Source organism: Gymnoscopelus microlampas (assembly GCF_963454915.1).
Source record: "Gymnoscopelus microlampas genome assembly, chromosome: 9".
Lineage (NCBI taxonomy): Eukaryota > Metazoa > Chordata > Actinopteri > Myctophiformes > Myctophidae > Gymnoscopelus > Gymnoscopelus microlampas.
In genome coordinates this window covers 27081698-27102401 of record NC_139946.1, presented here as the reverse complement: position 1 = coordinate 27102401, position 20704 = coordinate 27081698, and the positions used below count along the sequence as shown (strand labels likewise).

Below are 20704 nucleotides of genomic sequence, written 5' to 3'. Positions count from 1 at the left end.
ACTGCAACAGCTGACATTTTGTCGAAACATTTCAACGCGATATTTTAACATGCAAGCAAAACACTACCCACAATCAATAACTGAGAGTTTGTAATTTTGTTCTCCTTTTGATTTGGAACAGTATATGGTTTATAACTTTACAAAGAGACAACGTCCCTCATCTGGCCAAATCTAGATAGCCCTAACTCATTGTAAAGATACTTATGTCACACATAAACAGAGGATGTCATGGACATTAGGAAATTAGTGATTACGTTTATGATTAATCGAATAATAAACAAGCTTTTTGAAATAATGTTTTTGTATTTTTTATATCAACAAATTGACACAAAAATATTCTAAAAGATTGTTTATAAATCGACTAAATCGATTAGTCTGATTAAACACTTAAGCCTTATTTGCATACTTCGTTGCACAATGGTGTTACATAAAAATAGCTAAAATAACCGATCTACAAGCTTGCAAAATAGGGATGCTGGACATTTTTAACATTTCACATTTTCCCGGCTAAATAGATTATTATTATTTTTTAATCGATTAACCCATTAAGACCTGGAACGCATCTGTGTCACTTTTCTTTGGCTATTCAAAAATAGCAGATATACAAGCTCATAGCGCAGCACCGAGCTTGTAGATCTGCTATTTTTGAAAAATCTTGAAAATTGTTTTTCTTTTTGAAAAACTGATCGCCTCAGGCCTCAATGGGTTAAATCAATTTACCAGTAGTTTGATTAATTGTTGCACCCCTAATGGACATTTCCATGTCATACATACAGCCAATCGTTTTCCTTACTTGCCTCTTTATATACCGGGAGAGGGTATAAATCAATTCCTTTCATATAATGCATCTTCACGCCATTGTGGCAATGTTTGATTAGATTACAACGTCGCACATACACTACTAACTTTGCATACTGATACATTTATATATCTATATAGAGGGACGGGGCATATCTTGTATTTAAAAGTCACTGCAAAGTTGTTTCTGTAATGGGAAGTTCTCTGGTGGCTACCTGAAAGACGATGATCAGGGTGAGAAACAGATAAACGGCTGACAGGGCAGGCGATAAGTCTGTCCCTTCAGGACTGAGAACGTCAAACACGGGCCTCTTATCGCCGTACTGGAACATCCACAGCCCATGACCTGGAAGAGCACAAGCACAAGGTCATCTCATGCTTGGAAACAACAAGATATAAATAATACCAGCTTGGTATAGTGCTGACTTCCAATCATCAACTGGTTCTTTGTCGTTCTCAGTAATGTCCAAGATAATGAGGCCAAAGTGGGAGGGGTTAAGGGTGTAATTCTCTGTTAAGAAAGTCCCAACACCACTTGTTTTGCATGGCGACCCGAGAGCGCGCTCGCTTATACGCACCGATGGCGGCAAACAGGCACATGACCAGCAGGATGATGACACACCAGAACACGTCTATGTTCATCTGACGCTCCAGCTTGCTGCGCTTGTAGCGTGGCCCGTTGTTGTTCAGCATGGCCTTGGTCTCATGACCTGCAAGACGCTGGGTGTTACTAATGGCTAATGACACAAACACAAGGTCCAATACAGGAATGACACAAACACGGGGTCCAATACAGAATGAAATGTGAAACCTTGGGGGGGGGTTCCAGGAGGTTCCCCGCTAAATTTGAACAGCATCACACTCATTTTAACCACTTTATCCATATTTTATACGTTGGCTATTACATTTTTTGTTTTAACACAAATCTTCTCTTCTGAGGGTCCCTGGCACGAAACCTTTTCAGATGAAACCAAATGGACCCTTATGGGTCCATTTGGTTTCATTTTACGCTCTCAATAGTTAAATTACTGTTAAACATCTGCATTACTTTATTAAAGAATTGCGATTTTGATCAACACTTGCCTGTGTTATCTCTCCTAATGGCACCACATCAATACAAGTTTTGGGGTCTGAGATGCTAAATCTCATCAAATGGTGAATCCGTGGCTCAAATGCTGAATAAATAATGGACCTTGATATGGAAAATGTTGAAAACCACTGGTCCAGTGGGTTTAAGAGGTTAAGGCTTGGCCCACCTGCATAGATGACGATCCCCACCGCCTCCTCCGTGTTGCGGATGGTGCAGCCCCTCAGCAGCAGGTTGTCTTTGTACAGGCCGTCTCTTCTGCCACTCCGGTGGATTCTGACAAAGTTAAGAGTTTCCAAGATGTTAAAAAATATGGAATGGTGGAAAACCTTTCAGAAAATGTAAAAAATAAACAAAAAAAGAGCCTGTGTTTGAAAGGATCTAATGTAGTTATTTTAATCACAAACTCTTGTTAATATTTTTGCGTATTTATAAAACCCATAGACCCACTTAAGCAAATACTAATCAAAAATTGCCAATCTACAACTTGTAGATCGGCTATTTTTGCTACTTCCCTCTGACACTGTAATATAACGAGCAAGGGCATTAATTGGCGAAAAAAACATGACAAGTTTAAATATGAAGATACAAGGTTTCTGCCCGACAGCAACGATATTTTTCTGGGAGGAGCAGTGGCTCAACAAACGTCAGGCAGACAAAAAGCACCAACAAGTGTCATTGGGTCCTCCAGGAAGCTATGATGAATATATGGAAGAAGGGTCTTCATTTCATATGTACGTATTATTATTATTCCATGGGCCAGATTATTCCATGGGCAAGGAAAACAATAAAATGTAATATATTTAAAGTATTTCAATGTATTGATATTCTGCAATTTAACAGATTTCATTCTCTGTAGTAACAACTGTTGTCTCTTTTAATCATGTACGTGTATTAGACATTTATGACACATGAGACTGATATTTTAGTTCAGCAGTGATGTCTTTTGCACTGCCATCTTTTGTATATTTTTTAGTTTTACTTACATACCCTGTTTTGTACATCAGGGGTTCTCAAACTTTTTTAAACCCTGACCCCATATTATGAGGGATTTTTTTTGGACGACCCCATTACACCCCCCCTCCCCTCGCGATTCCGCCCCACGATTCCTCTACAAATCCCCCCCCCCCCCCTCGATTTAAATTTCACTCCGCGAAGGTGCATATGTCACCAAATGGACCCGTGATCCACCTGCTCATATTGAACATACTGTAAGTCCTGAGTAAATCGTTTATGAACAACTAAAATCAGTTTGTGTGCCTCACTCAGCCGGTGGCTTTTTTTTTTGGGGGGGGGGGGGATATTTATTTTTTTTGGTTGTCAATGTGCGACCCCAGCGACACCCTCTTGCGACCCCACTTTGGGTCGCGACCCATAGTTTGAGAACCGCTGTCATACATGATGCTACAATGACTCACCAGCATCTCAGCTTTTACGTTTTTGCTGGGAGTTTATTTTTTAAAAATTACACAAATACCGTCATATACCCTGGTAAAACACCAGGAAGGTACGGCATGTAAAAAAAAAATGCCTAGTGCACGATTAAATATACCGGCTGACCCAGTGTGTACGAGGAAAAATACAGCTCCCCAAGACGACTTCAGTCCATTCTGCTGAGCGCCTCCATCGATCACGCTCTAAAGCACCTCTCAGTCCTCGCCTTATCTCAGCACAAAATCCCTCTGATATACAAACACTGACCTCACCAGCAACTCTATTGGCGAGCACCGCAGGGGCACCGAGTCAATCAGGCGATGCACAGCTTTATCGCTGACCCTCAGATCTCGCTTAAAAAAAAAATCTAACATTTTACAGCTTATCAGGATCATCGAGACCAATCCCATGGAAGGCTTGAATTCATAAGCGGCTCTCCTGGGTGGCCCACCGGAGAAGTTCAAACCCCTCTTAGTCTAAGCTTGTGGACAGAAAGAAAGAAAGAAAGAAAGCAAGACGTATATTGAGCAAGTATAAAATGTGGAGGGGGGGGTGTTATGTGCCTATAAATGGGAGAGCGCTAAGCTTTTAACGTGAGCCTTAATCCCATTACTAAATCGTGGATTACAAGTGTGTTAACTTAAATAGTCGGCGAGCGTTTAGCCCGGGGAGCGATGCTCAATCATCTGAAGCTCTATTGAAGCACCTCTCTCTCTCCAACATGTCACAGTGTCAGCATGTTTACTAACAGGAAGCCTTCAGCCTTTGGCCTCTTGGCAGCAGGCAGACTGATAAGTCACAACCATTACAGATTAATAACCGTGTCCCTGGGCTTCCCCCCCCCCCCTTTTTTTTTAAGCGGTTTGCCACGGTTCACGGCTCGGCCCTTGTCAACGCAGCACCCTTGGTCAGTCACTGAATTGATCAGTCTGAGACACTCTCTCAGTCACATGCACACACGCGCACACACACACACACACACACACACACACACACACACACACACACACACACACACACACACACACACACACACACACACACACACACACACACACACACACACACACACACACACACACACACACACACACACGCAGTGAGTGAGATTAGACTCGGTGCCATTGCCCCCGTAATGTAATAAAACATGGTTGAGACGAGCGTCGTCCCCTCACCTCGACCCGCCTGCCTCCCCTCCCATCCCCTGCACTCCACTGTAGCCTGGCAACGGAATGCTGGCTGCATCTGGTCTCTATCAGCGCCCAGAATAAATGTCAGAATCATGTGGGCCACAGTATCAGCTGACTGTACCCCCACCCCCGCCCCCACTCCCTCTCTCTCTCTCTCTGTGTGTCAAGCTCAAAACACGTCCATTAATGTATGTTCGGCAGTTAACCCACTAAAGCTGGGAAAGCATCTGTGTCATTTTAGACGTTAGGATTGGCTATTCAAAAATAGCAGATCTACAAGCTCACAGCTTTTTTACTGAAAGCTTGTACATCTGCTAATTTTTAAGTGTGAGAACTACTGATTTATAAAGCATTTGTGAAAATGGCCTCAGGTCTTAATGGGTTAAGAGTGGAGCCCGACCGATACATCGGTCTGGCCGATATATCAGGCATTATTTGATATTGGTATCAGCAATTATGCAGCCGATGTGTGCCGATTGTTTACCAATTAATGAAATATTATAGGTTATTTTCGGCAAAAATAGACGATCTACAAGCTCACAACACGTTGTCAGCTTCTAGTTCGGTGCATTTTTTATCTATCAAAAGCTTTCATTTATTTTTATTAACTTTTTGGTTCATTTTTTTTTGTATTATCGCAGACGCGTCGCTAGGTCTCTACTAGGTCGGGGGCTTAGCCCCGCAGGCAACGGGCACATGCACGCGCGCTGCGTTTTTGTTCGCGGATTTGGGTGCTTTTTTCCACGTTTTTTGTTACTTTATTTCGGTTTTAGGGTTAGGGGTAGGGTTAGGTTAGGGTGATAGATATATAATTAAGAAAAAAAAAAAAACTTTTAATTTTTTCATTTTTTATTTTCTTTTATTGGTGGCTTTGGATAAAACATTGGTGGCTATAGCCACCGAAGCCCACCCCTAACGACGCCACTGTATTATCGTTTCCGTCTTATTCATTGTGTTATTCATCGTCTCTGCTACGTTCTAGCTATGTTAGTGGATAGTGTACTTTCAATTGTTCAGTATACATTTGTTTCGTTATTTGGCCCATATTTTGCCTCACAAAAACATGTACCGCCGATCTTTTAGATCTCCACCTGAACCTGACATCACTGCCCTTTCGCTCACGCAGAAAAAGGTATTTCTGCTATTTCGTTCTTTCAACGTTGTGCACGTGCGTGTACGTCATGTGTGCCTGTGTGTGTCTGTTACTGTGCCTTTCTAATTTCTTTGCAAAGACATCGTCGTAGGCATGGGCCGCAGCGTGGCGGTCCAGGCACCCTAGGCTGCAATGCCAGCCTGACAGCGTGTCGCGGGTTCGACTCCCGATCCCGACGACCTTTGCTGCGTGTGCCAAAATCGGAATGAGAATTGGACCAAAAATCTGTCATAGTTTGGGCTCTAGTTAAGAGCTCATCCGACGGCCTGCCCACGGCAGAGGAACAACTGGACAGCAAGCAAGCAAGCTTGTGTACACACACACACACACACACAGTTGAGAATCGCATGGCTGGGCAGTGAGGGTGAAAAAAGGTCACATATACATCATCGTTCACGTCAACCAGCCTTTGTTGCCTCGGTTCAACTCGGGAGATGAATTTGAACTCCTTTGTGTGATCACCGTGCAGGAACACAACGTTCCCCTTGTCCCAAGTTGCTCTCGGTCCGCTAACCTGTGGCTGTGTCAGTGTGATCCGATTTCCGGTCATGACCGGCCCACTGTTTCGAGATAACACGGCCGCGAATGGTAGGTTATGTTCTCTGAGCAGCCAGACAGTGCAAACTGAACCGCCCCTGGGTCATTTTCTCACTGGGCCGAGAGCTGACCTCTGCTCCTCTAGCCGGCGGATGTACACACACTCATCTCCGACTCACCACTGCTTGCAACACCTCCTACACAGCTAAATCCTCAGAGTTCATCCAACTCTGAGAGAGCTAACAACTTTCTGCCCGGTGTCCCTATTTTGGAAAGATTGCAGAAACTGCTGATCTACAAGCTCACAATGTGTCGCAATGCGACACCGTCATATGACAACGTATAAAATGGGGCTTAAAAGGGGTGTAAGTGATATTTTGTTAGAATAAGTGTTAAATAGCTCTATATTCTGATACTGATCATTGCTATATAGAGTGATCACTGTCCCGCAAACAGAAAATACGATTGGATACAATTGGAAGTGATTAAACAAATAAATACGAGCAGACAACATTGTATTGGAATACAATTGAACCTGATAAATCACCTGATTGGATAAAACCTGAAGATTTATTTTTTGTTAACTAGAGAGTGGGAGAGACGGGTAGACCAGTGTTACTGAACAAACACTCAACAACAATAAAAAAAATAAAGCTTTTAACCTTTTAACAAAAAAAGCAATGTAAACAGAAATGTATCACTTACACCTAGACTGGCATGGCCAGACTAATATCACTGCAGGGCTATTTCTTTTTTAGCTCTGGCAGATTCGTCTGGTTTCCAGGCTAACTTAAATTAACACTGAGGATTTGACTGCATTAACCAGAAAACAATCACATAGGTATATCTTCTTGAGAGACTACCATTTCCTGCAACTCCAGCATGTGATGTCTATTGTTAAGTCAGGGGGGAAACGTGAGACGATGGGAGGCTCCGCTACCGTGCTGAATAAGTCTTAGCAAGATAATTATGGCTGGCAGGTCACTTGAATAATGCTAGCGTACATGAAATGTAAACGACTTTGTTACAGCGCGTGTGTCAGACTCTCTCATTCATCCAGTAATACTTACAGTCTTAAAGGAAAAACTAAGCTGATGTGCATACAGGCCTTTGGGTGACTCACACCTGAATGTCATTGACAACAAAGACAGGCAAAGCCGCCTCGGGTTTCTGTCATACATTATTTTTGTGTTGGTGGTGGGTGAGAAGGAGGACAAGGCGAATTAAGTCATTCAATTACCAAGATTCACTTCTCCATTATTCATGTTTGCGTCTACTTGGGTAGATTGTGGAGATGATCAGTTATGCATACGGAGACGGTGTGGGCAAGGACATTATGCTAATGTACTCATAATGGCATGTAAAATAGAGGATAAATGGTCGGTTTCTCATTCAGGCATTCTACCCCAAATTTCCACTGCTTTGTGTGTCATTTCCTAATATCAAAGTAGGGCATTTTCCAAGCAATTTATTCCATTATTTGGTGGTGTGTCCAGAATGAAAACACACAAACATTAAAGAATGCAAAAAGCATGACAATGCCATTTAACAGAAACAGGTAAAAACTGCTGAATTTGTGCGGGTGACAGCACATCATGAAGCGCTGTATCACTTAAGTTAAACACAGAGAGACTGCTTGACGTTTCAGTAGCTCCATCCATCAAACAACACGCTTCTTGCTGAAGCAAGCCAATACAGCACCAATTACAGGAATACTCACATGTAGCCTCGGAATCGGTTCAGGTCATTGTTGGGCTTTTCACATTCAATTATACTGTTGTACTTGGAGGGGTCAAAGTCACAATCCTGCAAACATAAAGGTAAAATTGGTTATTCAGTCATTGAAAATATTATGGCCACCAAATTGGACAGCTAAATTAAGGAGACTAGAAAATGTTCTCAATAAAAAGGTAATATTTTCCATGAATATGTCACTATACCAATGTATTGGAATAGTGTTAAATCAGCCCAAATTTGTACATGATGCCTTCTGTTTGCACATTTCCATACCTGCCAACATTAGCGTTTTTATGGCAGTGTCCCTATTCTTAACCCTTTCTCCCGCTGTACTCCCGGCTGGTAATTTCTCCCGTTAATCTCCGGATATCAGAATGATACAAATCGATTGGGTATTTTTCAGTTTCTGTACCTGGCAACCCAACCCAGAGGCACAGGTGCACATGAGCAAACACCATGCCTGGCGGGAGTTCCCTACTCTCACTCAAGCCTGCTTCACACAGGTTGCTGTGATAATGGATGAAATTGATCTGAACAAGAAATTCTCCTTTTCTAACTGCTATCCACATCAGAAAACACCATGTGTTTTAAGGTATGTTTGGACTAAATGTGCTGAATTCTGGTAATTGAAGTAGTGCACTTCATCAATGGCAACTGCTGCTGCCTACGTTTGAATACAATTATTTGTTACTCAATCACTACCAGTCCAGATTAGTTCTTATTCAGTGTTTGCCTTTATTAATAACCATACACTTCTATAGTCACAACAAGCATATAATTGTGTAGCTAATTAACTGGTCGCCCTGCACTATCTCCCATCTCACTTAGGGTAAATGAAGCAATCTAGCATGATGATGCAGACTGTGGTGCTGCATCACATTATCCTTCCAGCTTCTTAGGTCTTCCCACGATCCTCCCCCCCCCCCCCCCCCCACACACACACACACACACACACACACACACACACACACACACACACACACACACACACACACACACACACACACACACACACACACACACACACACACACACACACACACACACACACACACGATATCTTTTGCAATGTCAATTTTAGATTTTGTTTTGATTTTATTGTGAGTGATTTTACTACCACATGATCTGTGGTATCCAATATGGGAGGATGCAATGAAGGTAGGTCAATTGCAGAAAACCGCCCTCTTTTTCACAGCCTCATATTGGCAGGTATGCATTTCACAAAACAGATGACTGTTAAGTGTTATTGGTGAAGTCACAAATGGTATGCTAGCGTTACAATATCAATATTAAAGAGTAATGTCTACACGATAGTGTTAATCAAGTACTTCACTTAGCATTAATTAAGCAAATGTGAACTATTGTTACCCTAGGAAATCTAACTTTAAAGGATGTTTTAGGTTAAGGGCCTATTGGTGCAAGTAAAAAAGGTAGCACACATCACTTCAGGCATAATGATCAAAAACACAGTCTAAAGCATTTAGCTGAGAGAAGCCCAGTCATTAGAAGAGTGTGCATGATGAGAAGTTGGGCTTGTTCACACGTGGGTGTTTTGTTAGTCATTCGGTTGGCCACTTAAGCTGGGCAAAGAGCACACAGCTGAACAAACCAGCACACGGACAAACACCACTGCATCCTATTAAACACAGAATGCACCACACACAAAGAGGGCTGCACTGCTTCCTTTTTATTTCTTTGAATTACATCCTTTCTCTTTTTATCTGAAGTTATCTGAAATTCAAAGAGGAAGCAATTCAGCCTTCTTGTGTGCACTGAATTCTTTGCTTAATCACTTGCCTCCTGCCATCACACGCACCAAGAAGAAACAGTGCTTTGCATGGGGAATCAACCACTCAGTTAGTCTACTACTGTATCCTAGTTTCAATTGTTTAAATTGTAAAAACAAACAACTTTTCTACTTAAGCTTTCAAATTGAACAAGCCACACATTCAATTTGTCAATATTCTGTTCAAACTGGTTTCCTTTTTTGAATATTTCTGGCTTGAGTCGCAGTCTCTAATCAACTGTGCAAACTATGCATTGGCCTCGCTCACTCAAGCAGAATTAGGTCTGTGCATCTAGTTTAAATCAGACTTTAACATGCCGTTTGTTTTTATTTTCTACAGCAGATTACATCAGGTCTTGCTACTGTGCAGGGTAATGACAAGAGTTGAAAACCGCAATGAAGTCATAACCAAACCACCAACCTTTAATACACACCTGCAAATGAAAACCACAGAGTTAGAACAACACGGACCAATTCAAGGTGACGGGGTGATGGGAATCACGTAATGTGGGTCGCGGGTCTCACCAGGTCGTAGAAGCTGCGGACCACCTGCCTCTGCTTCAGGTTGGTCTCCCCATCCAGGGTGGCCGTCTCGATGTGGCACAGACGGTCCGGGTCGCTGGTGCTCAGCAGCAGGACGTCCGCAGGGAGGATCTCGTTGCAGCGCAACCTGATGAAGTCTCCCACCCGGATCTCCTTCCAGTATTTCTCCACATAGCGTCGTTCCAGTCTGTCCAGAGGAAGAACGACAGGGACAAAAAAGCAGGCTGGTCTTAAATTGCGGTTGGCAAAGAATGAGCCACAGCTCTATTGTTCTCATAATTGAGATGTGGCGTAAACGGAAACCACAGCTCCGCTTCTGCCAATTATTTTTGGAAGGCAAAAAAAATACAAAAACAAACTCTTCTGTGTAAAAAGGAACCGGCCTGTTGGTGGCTTTGGTGCAATTCTAAAGTGGTGCTTTGTGCCCCACTGCTCCCTAAACAACTTCAACCTGCTGCTAAGCACCAGCAGTAAATACAGTAGGGTTGCATGTCTAATGCAAAGTCGCTCAGTCGATGAGCAAGAACACGGCCATTCCTCATCGGAGAAAAACGAAATAGGAAACATTCCCTGTTGGAAAAAGCTCTGAGGGCAAAGTAGTGTGGCCTGGGTGTGGAAAAAAAGCTCTGTTCCATTACCTGATCAGGGTGCGATAACATGCATGTGTGCAACTGTGCATGCATGGAGATTCTCTCTCATATTATACTAACAGATTTTCTAACAATATATAACAGAAAAAATGCAAAATACTCTCTGAACAAGACATCAATGATGCATATAGCCTATCAAGTCTATACAAGATCTGCTAATTTAGCAATTAAAATAATAATTTTCAAAACATTTTGGAATTTTTCGTCTTCAGTACAGCATAACATGACATGAAATAAATATGGACGCCAGGTGAAAGTGGTTCCTGAGGATGGGCTCTGCCCTTCCATTTTGTGCGGTTCAACAGACAGGATTCCCTCACAGACACAAAAGAATGCCACTAACATGACAATGTCTTTATGACACGAAGGACATGGTTTGAGGAAAGTCTCACTGAGGCAGACGGTGTCTATTTTTACACAGTGCCAAGACAGTGGAGTTTTCTCCTCAGAGCAAACAACACCACTGCTGACAGGATACTGTGCGTCACAACAAGAGCACACACGTTTCCTTTAGGTGTTTCATTTGGGTTTCTCTACAATTCCATTTTCCAGGTTTTCTAAATAATGCCTGGGTCGATCTGCTGCGAAAGCAACTGTTCAGAACCGACCCATGAGCTTTGCAAGGCTTATAGAACCCACTCCATTATTTATTAATAACCAAACCCCTCCACACACTAATGACTCATATCCCAATGTAGAAAACCACAATGTCTTTCTTGGGTTCTGTCTGAATCACACTGTCCCTGTGAAATATATGTATGTATTATATAATAATAATTATATAGTACAGTAGTGAATATTTCATCATACACTGCAATTATAATGACAATTGCAGCTCACTAAAGTCCATTCATTTGAATACAAACTTTTGATATATACAATATAGAAACGTTTCTCTGCCATAGCATAGGCTAAAAGGACGGTTGGTCAACATTCAGACAGGGGCAGTAATGTCTTCAGAGGGAATGTGGTTATCGGAGCAAATCATTTCAGGTAATGTGTCCGAAGATATAATTGTTTTTGTTTTTTTTCATAATTGCTGGTAAAATCTCCTGTCTCCATTTCATCGGTGTGGCATGATGACCCCAAGTGTGTTTGTACCCAAGACAGACACACACACATTATCAAGGTATAGGCCAATAGCAAAATATTTTCTATTGTAAAGCTTACAGTATACTTCTATATTTATTATATATATAAAAATGGATAGCAATTTTCTTTATTACACAGACCTAAGCTTCAATGCCCCGGGGGTCTATCTGTAAACAAAGTGAGCGAGGCCAAATATTATGACAAGATGAACATCTCCAGGCAGAGACACTAACCGGTCTGTCATCAAAGACCCTGGAGTATTGATGTTCAGGAGAACATAAATGCCTGAAGGCCTTACTCGCAGCGTTATACTTTTATTTCATTAGCCACTAAAACCCTATATACTTTGATATGTGTCAGATAGGGAAAATAGCTGATCTACAAGATCACAACAACATAAAGCAACACGTGAGCTGGTAGATCTGCTATTTTGGCCAAATGTTCACCTATATGTTATAAACATGCCCAGAAAAGGAATGGACTGTGTTCATGTGGTTAAACAAAGGGTCACTTTTATCTGTATTTTTCCTTTAATTTGACTTTCATTATGAATACACTTTCACTTCCTTAAACAAAAGGAGAGTCACATTTACCTGTACTTTTCCTACAATTTGCCTTTCACTCTGAATACTTTCTTTCACTTCGTTAAAAAAGGAGGGTTAGCTTTACCTGCACCTTTCCTTCAATTTGACATTCATTCTGAATAGGATGTACAGTAGGTTCATTTTCTGCAACTACAGCACAGAACATTCTAATTTCTAACCCTGACAAGCATGGTCTTGGAGTAGTTTGGATAGGAGGGACATCTGAAGCTCATTAATTCTATTACCACATGGAAAACAGACTTACTAACAGGACCAACAGAACAATCCTTGGAAAGAGTAAAATAAATGTTTAAAACAAATATGCACAACTAACATAAACAAAGCCACGTGAGTGAGCCAACATGCCGTTTTCCTGATATGTGAATCCATGTGCGTTCTTGGAAGCATGTGACTTCCAAAAATTCTTGTTAAGAATTATAATACAGTAGCAAGAAGACTGCAGATAAGCAGGGGCCTGTTCCTCAAAAGGTGAATAAACTAAGCCTGGACTTAAGCCAAATCCAGACTTGACAAAGTCGGGTCCATATAAGCCTCGTTTATTCCGTTCCTCAAAGCAAAGCCAGGCTGAAAAGGAGCGACTTTGTCGAGCTAGGCCTTGTCAAGCCAGGCTGTGTCGAGCCAGGATAATGAAGCCAAGCTTCACGTATTTCTATAAAAGACCATGAAAGTCGATAGCAGAATCCTTGAACTTGACCAATCATGGAGTCCAAAACCAGAGCGGCGTTCCTCTCTGTGGCTGAACAGCAGCATTGCAGCAGCTCATGGAATCATACAAGGAAGTGAAATGTATTATAAGCGAGAAACGCGACTGCAATAAATAGATCCAGGGAGACATCGTGGCAAAGTATTGCAAGCACACACAGAGTGTGTGTGTGTGTGTGTGTGTGTGTGTGTGTGTGTGTGTGTGTGTGTGTGTGTGTGTGTGTGTGTGTGTGCGTGTGCGCGTGTGCGTGCGTGTGTGTGCGTGTGCGCGCGACGGTACGGGACGGCAACGGGACGGGACGGGGGGGTTGACCGCGACTGGGGGCCGCGACGGGATGAGCGGGGGACGGGGGTACGGGGGGGGGATGGGGGCGGGACACGCAATAACCCCACATTTGCAAGACCACTTTGGTAGAGGTTTGGGTTGTGTAGTTCATGATGTAACTCCAAAGGTGGACAAGAAATAAAAAATAATTTCTCCATTGACTAGAAATTGATCATTTAAAATATGCTCCTCATTGACTTACATTCAGTGAAGAGGCTCTTTGTAATATATATATATATATATATATATATAAATATATAGATATTTTTTTAATAATATTAAAAAAAATCTGTAATATATTATCAAACATCTAACAACAATATGAACTATAGTGTTAACAGAGTGACAATGACATCCCATGAGTCATTGTGAAACAATTATGATTCATGGTCACACACTATTTCAGTAATATAATTAATTTGATTATATCTGATTGTATTTATTTCATTTTATTTGAATGCAAGGTCATTAAAATGAGTCCATATTCAAACACATGTGTTGAATTAACTGTGGAAAAACTTGAAGAACAAGGCACTGGATTAAGTAAGCTTGGCTGTTAGCCTGCTCCTGACCAGGCTAACTTCACAGCTAAATTGCCATGGTAACTAAGGTAGGATTGCTTCAATTCTCTTTTGAGGAATCGGCTCATGGCTAAACTTAGCCCGGGTGAACTGGCTAAACTAATCTTCAAGCTAATTCAGCTTTTGAGGAACCGATTCAGCCCTAATCCTGGCTAAATTAAGCCAGGATAGGTGTTAAAGCCAGGCTTAAGCTTTAATTCTCTTTTGAGGAACAGGCCTCAGGTCTCTTAGTTAGCTGATATCTTTGCCTGTAGCCTATTTAATTCAACAATGACATCAAATAGGATTGTTGTCTGCTGTCTGTGCCATCATTATTCATCCTGTGTTGACAATACTATGAAAAATTGATGCCTTCGATTTTGACAACTATAAGCCCTGTACTGTGAACAGTGCGATGGTTCTAAATTGGAAATACAACTGTCATTCTTGTTCTTTTGGCATTAGAAATGCCTAAACTCTTGCCAAGGACTGGATGATTTCAGACAGTGGATATCATAGGTGGTTTGTTTATTTTCGCAAAGACAACATTTTAAAAACTACAAACATAGTTATCTAATGAAAGAAAAACACAGGACAACTTGGCCTACATTATTTAATTTGCAGAAACTTTTGTTGCTGCACCACTCATACATATATGCTCTCACTATGTGGTTTATCTGTCAAATTTAGCTTGGAAACATTAAAGCCATTAGAGCCCGCTATGTAACTTTTTTAATGAATAAATGTAAGTTGATCCAATCTGTATGGTAGAGTATGTTAATACAATATAACTTATACAATTGGGGAGGTTGTATTGTATCATGTCTCCCTGCTCTTCTATTAAGACATTTATATCTAGTCCAAGGTCATGTCTCACCTAGACACAAATTTTTAGCTGATGGTCAAGATTCAATTTATCCCCCGAGCAGGCAGGCCTGCTCTATTAGCTCAATGGTACAAATGCCAGCACTTAAGCAGGAAACCAGGTTCAAATCTGGGGTAAAAGAGGAAAGTTACCGTACATAGTGCTGCGTTAACTGAGAGAACTTAATAATCTTTCTTGAAATGTTTCTACTTTATAAATTGTTATAACCTTAAGGAGCATGTTGACTAATTAACTGTTGAATTGTGAAGATGCTATTAAGTTTAGTTAGCCAGTTACATAAGAGCTTGTAGTCTTAATGTAGTTGTACCTGTGCTTGGGACTGCAGAATGTGCAGATGGACAGGGCTAACACATGTTTACATAAAGCACGTGAGGAAATAAATAATTCTATGCCTGCAAGGCAAATCTAAGGGGAGTTCAATTTGACAAGTTATGCCCCTGCAGAAAGGAGGTACAGTAAATCAGTCATAACAAACAAAACAGTTAGTACTACACAGACTATTCTTCATGAATAGATAAATATTCGCATTTTTGATAAAAGTGGAATTCCATCTATTATAAACAAGAACTCCCTACACTTTGCCACAAAAAAAGAAAAAAAAAACAGCCAAGGAAAAGTTGGTTCATCTGTATGTCAATGCTGAGATCCTGATTTACTTACACTACGAGGAAAAGGGTACAGGGATCATGTAATTTTCAATTTAGTCTGTTTATAGTTTGTAGTAAACAGTGAAGTGTTGCTTAGTTGCGAAAGAAGATTGTTTTGCACAATATTGACCACAGCACGAGAAAATTCAATTATGTCCAACTTTGAGAACAGCTTCGGCCAAGACCTAAGCTAAAATAGTGAAGTCACTAAACAGTGAGTCTTTTGATTACCATGAATTATGCTCTGTACAGGCCAGGGCTGACAGTGCTGCTTTTCATTAGGGTCATACACTCTTCCTAGCCTAGAAAATAGGTAGGCCTTACCTTTTTAGTCAACTCAGTATTGCAGGGGCTAAGAGATAGCATATCTGATAGAAGAAAAGTACAGTAAAATATAGGGAATACCCTTAGATCAGGTTGTCATCTACCACAGTGGTTCTCAACGTTTTCAGGCCCCCCACAAAATAAACATATTTGAACTGGGGACCCCCCTCACTGATGATTACTTGGAATTGTAGGAATTGAGGCATTACATTTTGTTTGACCCCGTTCCACATATACATATTGTGAATATAGCAGATCTACAAGCTAACAATGCATCCATTTAAGCCGGCTATTTTCAAAATGTGTGCCTCTTTCTTATATTATTAGACAATTTGGCCAATGTTTGACCAGTTTTTATAGTAGTTTGTTGATTACTTTTAATGCAGTAATGGTCTTTTTTAGTATTTTTAAAAGGGTCTTAAATGTCCTTAAAGTGTCACTTCACTGTCATCTGGGGACCCTTCCAAAATCATGTGGGGACCACAGGTTGGGAACCACTGGCCTCGCCAACTTTATCACCTCCTACACCTAGAGATTATGGTATCCCATAGCTATCCCTGGCTCAAACCAGCGGGCCCCTCTTGGAACAGTAGCCTACATGGGACTTGCAATATTGATGATCTGCTTGTACTGTAGAGCTTTTGGAGGAATCTAAATAGTCCTGTATTAAAGTGTTTTGATCAAAGCAATCTGACTGTGGTGAGCTGGCAGGCTGAAGAGATCTTAGATATCTATGGGTGGCGGTGCATAAACATAAACTACTGTACAAAACAAAGATCATTCATCTTTTTTGTGTCCATGCTACGATGAACACTGGAGATACCATCAAAGGCAGTGGTGGAAGAAGTACTCACGTAAAAGTAGCAAAAACACAACATAGAAATACTCTGTTACAAGTAAAAGGCCTGTGTTCAAAAATGTTACTTGAGTAAAAGTACAAAAGTATTGGCATCAAAATATACTTAAGGTACCAAAAGTCAAAGTACTCAAATGTTTGTTGATAATAGCAGATCTACAAGCTCCCAACACGTTGTGAGCTTGTAGATCGGCTATTTTCAAATAGCCTCTGTATAAAATAGGGCTTAAGTGGTTAATCTATGTTTTATAATATGATCATTTATATCTGCACAGTAACTAGTAACTTAAGTTTCATAGAATAGTGGAGAAAAAGTACAATATTTGCCGCTGAGATGAAGAGTACTGAAATCTGGAAATACTCCAGTACAGCAAATAAAAACTCAAAATTGTACTTAAGTACAGTACTTGAGTAGATGTACTTAGTTACTTTACACCACTGCCTGTTGCTGGTTGACACAAAGTAACAGTTTTAAGTTATTTAATGTCCACCACTGGTTGGTTGACACAAAGTAACAGTTTAAGGAACATACCTGCTGTAGACCAGACAGTCCATATGATTGATCTCTTTATCAGACCTGTGTCTCCTATAATCCTCCCACAGATCTTTGATGGCAGTGACAGACAAGATGAAGACCACAGGAGCCAGGGCCAGCTCAGGCTGAAACGCGTTGACCACCGGCACGAAGTTCAGCAAAGCGATGAAAACAAAGTAGACGTTGGCAAATCTGTGGAACTGCTCGAAGAGGTTCTTTGGTAGAAAAGACAGGAATGTGTATTTGGTGGTTTTTATCTTGTTGTCTGAGTAGTGTCGGTTGGGGTTATCCTCTCCTTTGGCGTGATCGTACAGTATGTTTGCGTGGATGATCCTCGTTTTGTTCTCCTTGTTTCTCTTCTTTCTTTGTTTTTTCACTTTTGAACCCTTGGCCATCCCGGCTTCTTCTTCGGTCTGTTGTCGCGCCATGCCTCAAAACTTTTCCAAAAGTTTTTTTTTGCTCGTTTCGTCCCCGTTTCGCAAAAAAAAAAAAAAAACCCAAAGCTCAAAAAAGTGCTATGTAATCATCGTTTTAACGTGTGTGTAAAGAATGATCAGATCATTCTTTTCTTTTCAGTCGAGTTTTTCGTTTTCGTCCATGATATCGACTCCTCTTTTCTTCTTCCAATCAAGAGGAAAACTTTCGCCTTTTTTCCTACTGCTGCTCTGTTGGGGAAGATGCTGAAATATTAAGGGCCGGCAGCATAACTTCTCCACTTTCAACAGCAGCTCGATCGACGACTTGTACAACATGTGGATTGACTTCAGTGTTGCCAGGTCTTGCGAGAGAAACAAGCAACCGGGTCTAGGAAAACAAGCCCAAAATGAGGCCACATGAGCACTTTACTTTATCTATATTCATCAGCTCTTTGAAAGTAGCCGATCTATTATTTTCAAAAATATCTTGGGGAAAGGGCGAAAATGTTTGAATAATAAAAGACAACATTTGAACTCAAATCTGGTATGGGGTCCCTGGCACAATTTTCTTTTTCAGATGGGCCTTCGTGTGGACAAATACATATTGATTTGGGGGTCCTTGACATGAAAATGTATAAGAACCACTGTTTTAAACAACATTAAGAAACAAGCCCAAATAACCAACTACACTTAAGAAACAAGCCCCAAAAAACGCAACCAACCAAATTTACAAGCAACTTTACTTTACACAAAAACAAGCCCAAAGTCGCTTATAATAAGCAGACTTGGCAACGCTGCTTGTCTACTGGTGTCGTGTAAACTTTTTCCCGTGTAGAGCTGCGATTCTGCGCAGTTTCCAGCACAATGAGGACGTTCGTGAACGTGGGGGAGGAATCTAAGGCACTGGGGCCCCGCCCCCTCCCTCCTCTATCCCAACCTGTGTGTTTTTTGTGTCTCCAAGTGCCACGCGGTACTATCAGTGGAGTTCACCATGTCCCTTATGTCAAAAGTTCAGCATTATGACCCAGTGGTGGAAAGTAACTAAGTACATCATGTACTCAAGTAGGCTACTGTACTTTAAGTGCAATTTTCAGGTGCTTTTACTTTTCTGCAGTATTTTTATTTTTACTAAAAGTCAAATAGTCACTTTTTACTCCACTACAATTATTTGAAAACTTTAGTCACTTGTTGAGTTGTAGATTATTATTACAAAACACCCTATTTAAACTTTGGCTATTTGACAATAGCCGATCTACAAGCTCACAATGCGTCACACTGCTATGCGTTGTGAGCTTGTAGATCGGTACATGTTCTCAACTCAAGCGCTGTATTTGAGTACAATTTTATTGTATTTATTTCCCATTTTTTATAATTTTGCTCTTACTCCACTACATCTGACAGTCAAATATTGTACTTTTTATGCAACTTTTGCTTTTTGTAACTTTAGTTACTAGTTACTTTGTAGATTATTATTACAAAACATACATTAACTTCAGCCATATTTAAACTTTATAGCAGATCTACAAGCCCACAACGCTGCTGCGTTGTGAGCCTGTAGATCGGCTATTTTCAAAAGAGTTTTATACATTTCACAACCTGTGAAATGGGACACTGTGCATAATGGGTACTTTTACTTTTAGTACTTTAAGTATATTTTGATGCCAATACTTTTGCTTTTACTCAAGTACATTTAGAATTCTGGACATTTACTTGTAACAGGCTATTTCTACATTGCAGTATTGATACTTTTATTTAAGTACTTTTACCACCACTGATTATGACACAGCTGATGTATTTATATAAACATGTCGACTTGGAAGAAGATAGGCCTACATTGTGCCACAACACTTAAATATTGATACTTTTTGTTTATCTAATACAAACATGAACTTTGTCTTATCTTCTGTATTCTCCCATGTATCTTTCCTAAATGTCATGGATATTGTTTGCTGCTAACAGGCCTGGGCAGGACAGCACAGCACAGTATTGCACTGTATGGTGTATACTAAGTCTAGTTTACAGTTTAGCCTGTTTAGGCGATAACAAACAGTGTTAACCCCGGTGGAGAAGACTGTAATACTTATATAAAATATTAATATGAAATGTTGGCCATTTGAAAAGACATGAGCTAAATCACAAAACAACTTTGCTTTGCAGGAGAACACCAAAAATGTTAAAAGTGTGATCAATTACTGTATTTGTCTGCAGAGGCAGAATCTTATTAGCTATTAAGAATTAATGGCTGTGCTTTGTGTTTTGCCTTATTGTTTTTAGTCTACTCAGTGCTGTTGCTGGCTTTTTGAGGGCATATTCAGCCTCTTGTCTCACATCCAGCTCACTTGGGCAATTCATCACGGGAAAATTGAATTGTTCCCTACGCCAAGATGCCACAGAGTACAATCAACCATTAGTTTTTAGCCCAACAGCTGGATGGTCCTGTAGCAAATTGCTGTGGATGTCCGCGGGATAGGTCTTTGATTTATCTTCTTGAGGGCCGCTGTTGGCTAAGTGGCCAGTCTTTCTCTGGAAGTGCTGAAATGTCAGAATTGCAAGTCCTGTGTTCATGTCTGTGACGATACTACTGAGCTCATGAAAGTCAGTGAGGAAGTGATGCGCTTTTCTACTGCTCAAGGCTTAAAGTTTTACCACTATAAAGGGAGATGAAACTCTGGGATGATTTTGAAGTTTGTTTTGCAGTTCAGGTTAAAAATTACAGCACTGTAGGTTGCATACGACTGTGCTTATTGAACACTGTAAGCCAATGGTTCTCAACCTTTTCAGGCCGCAACCCCCCCCAAAATAATCATATTTGAACAGGTGACCCCCCACCCTGACAAGCAC

General features: G+C 40.8%; 1 protein-coding gene across 1 annotated transcript in view; it reads right to left on the bottom strand.

Moving 5' to 3' along the window:
• The window catches only part of atp10a (ATPase phospholipid transporting 10A), a 63566-nt gene extending 45413 nt beyond the window's left edge, over nt 1-18153 (bottom strand). Inside the window, exons 1-6 of the mRNA XM_084066379.1 lie at nt 17445-18153; nt 10248-10452; nt 7920-8005; nt 2055-2161; nt 1377-1508; nt 1014-1144 (exon numbers count right to left, since the gene is read on the bottom strand). Coding sequence (XP_083922505.1) covers nt 1014-1144; nt 1377-1508; nt 2055-2161; nt 7920-8005; nt 10248-10452; nt 17445-17875 — 1092 coding nt within the window. The 5' untranslated portion in view covers nt 17876-18153. The remainder of the gene's footprint in view (nt 1-1013; nt 1145-1376; nt 1509-2054; nt 2162-7919; nt 8006-10247; nt 10453-17444) is intronic.
• Between the last annotated feature and the right edge of the window lie 2551 nt (nt 18154-20704).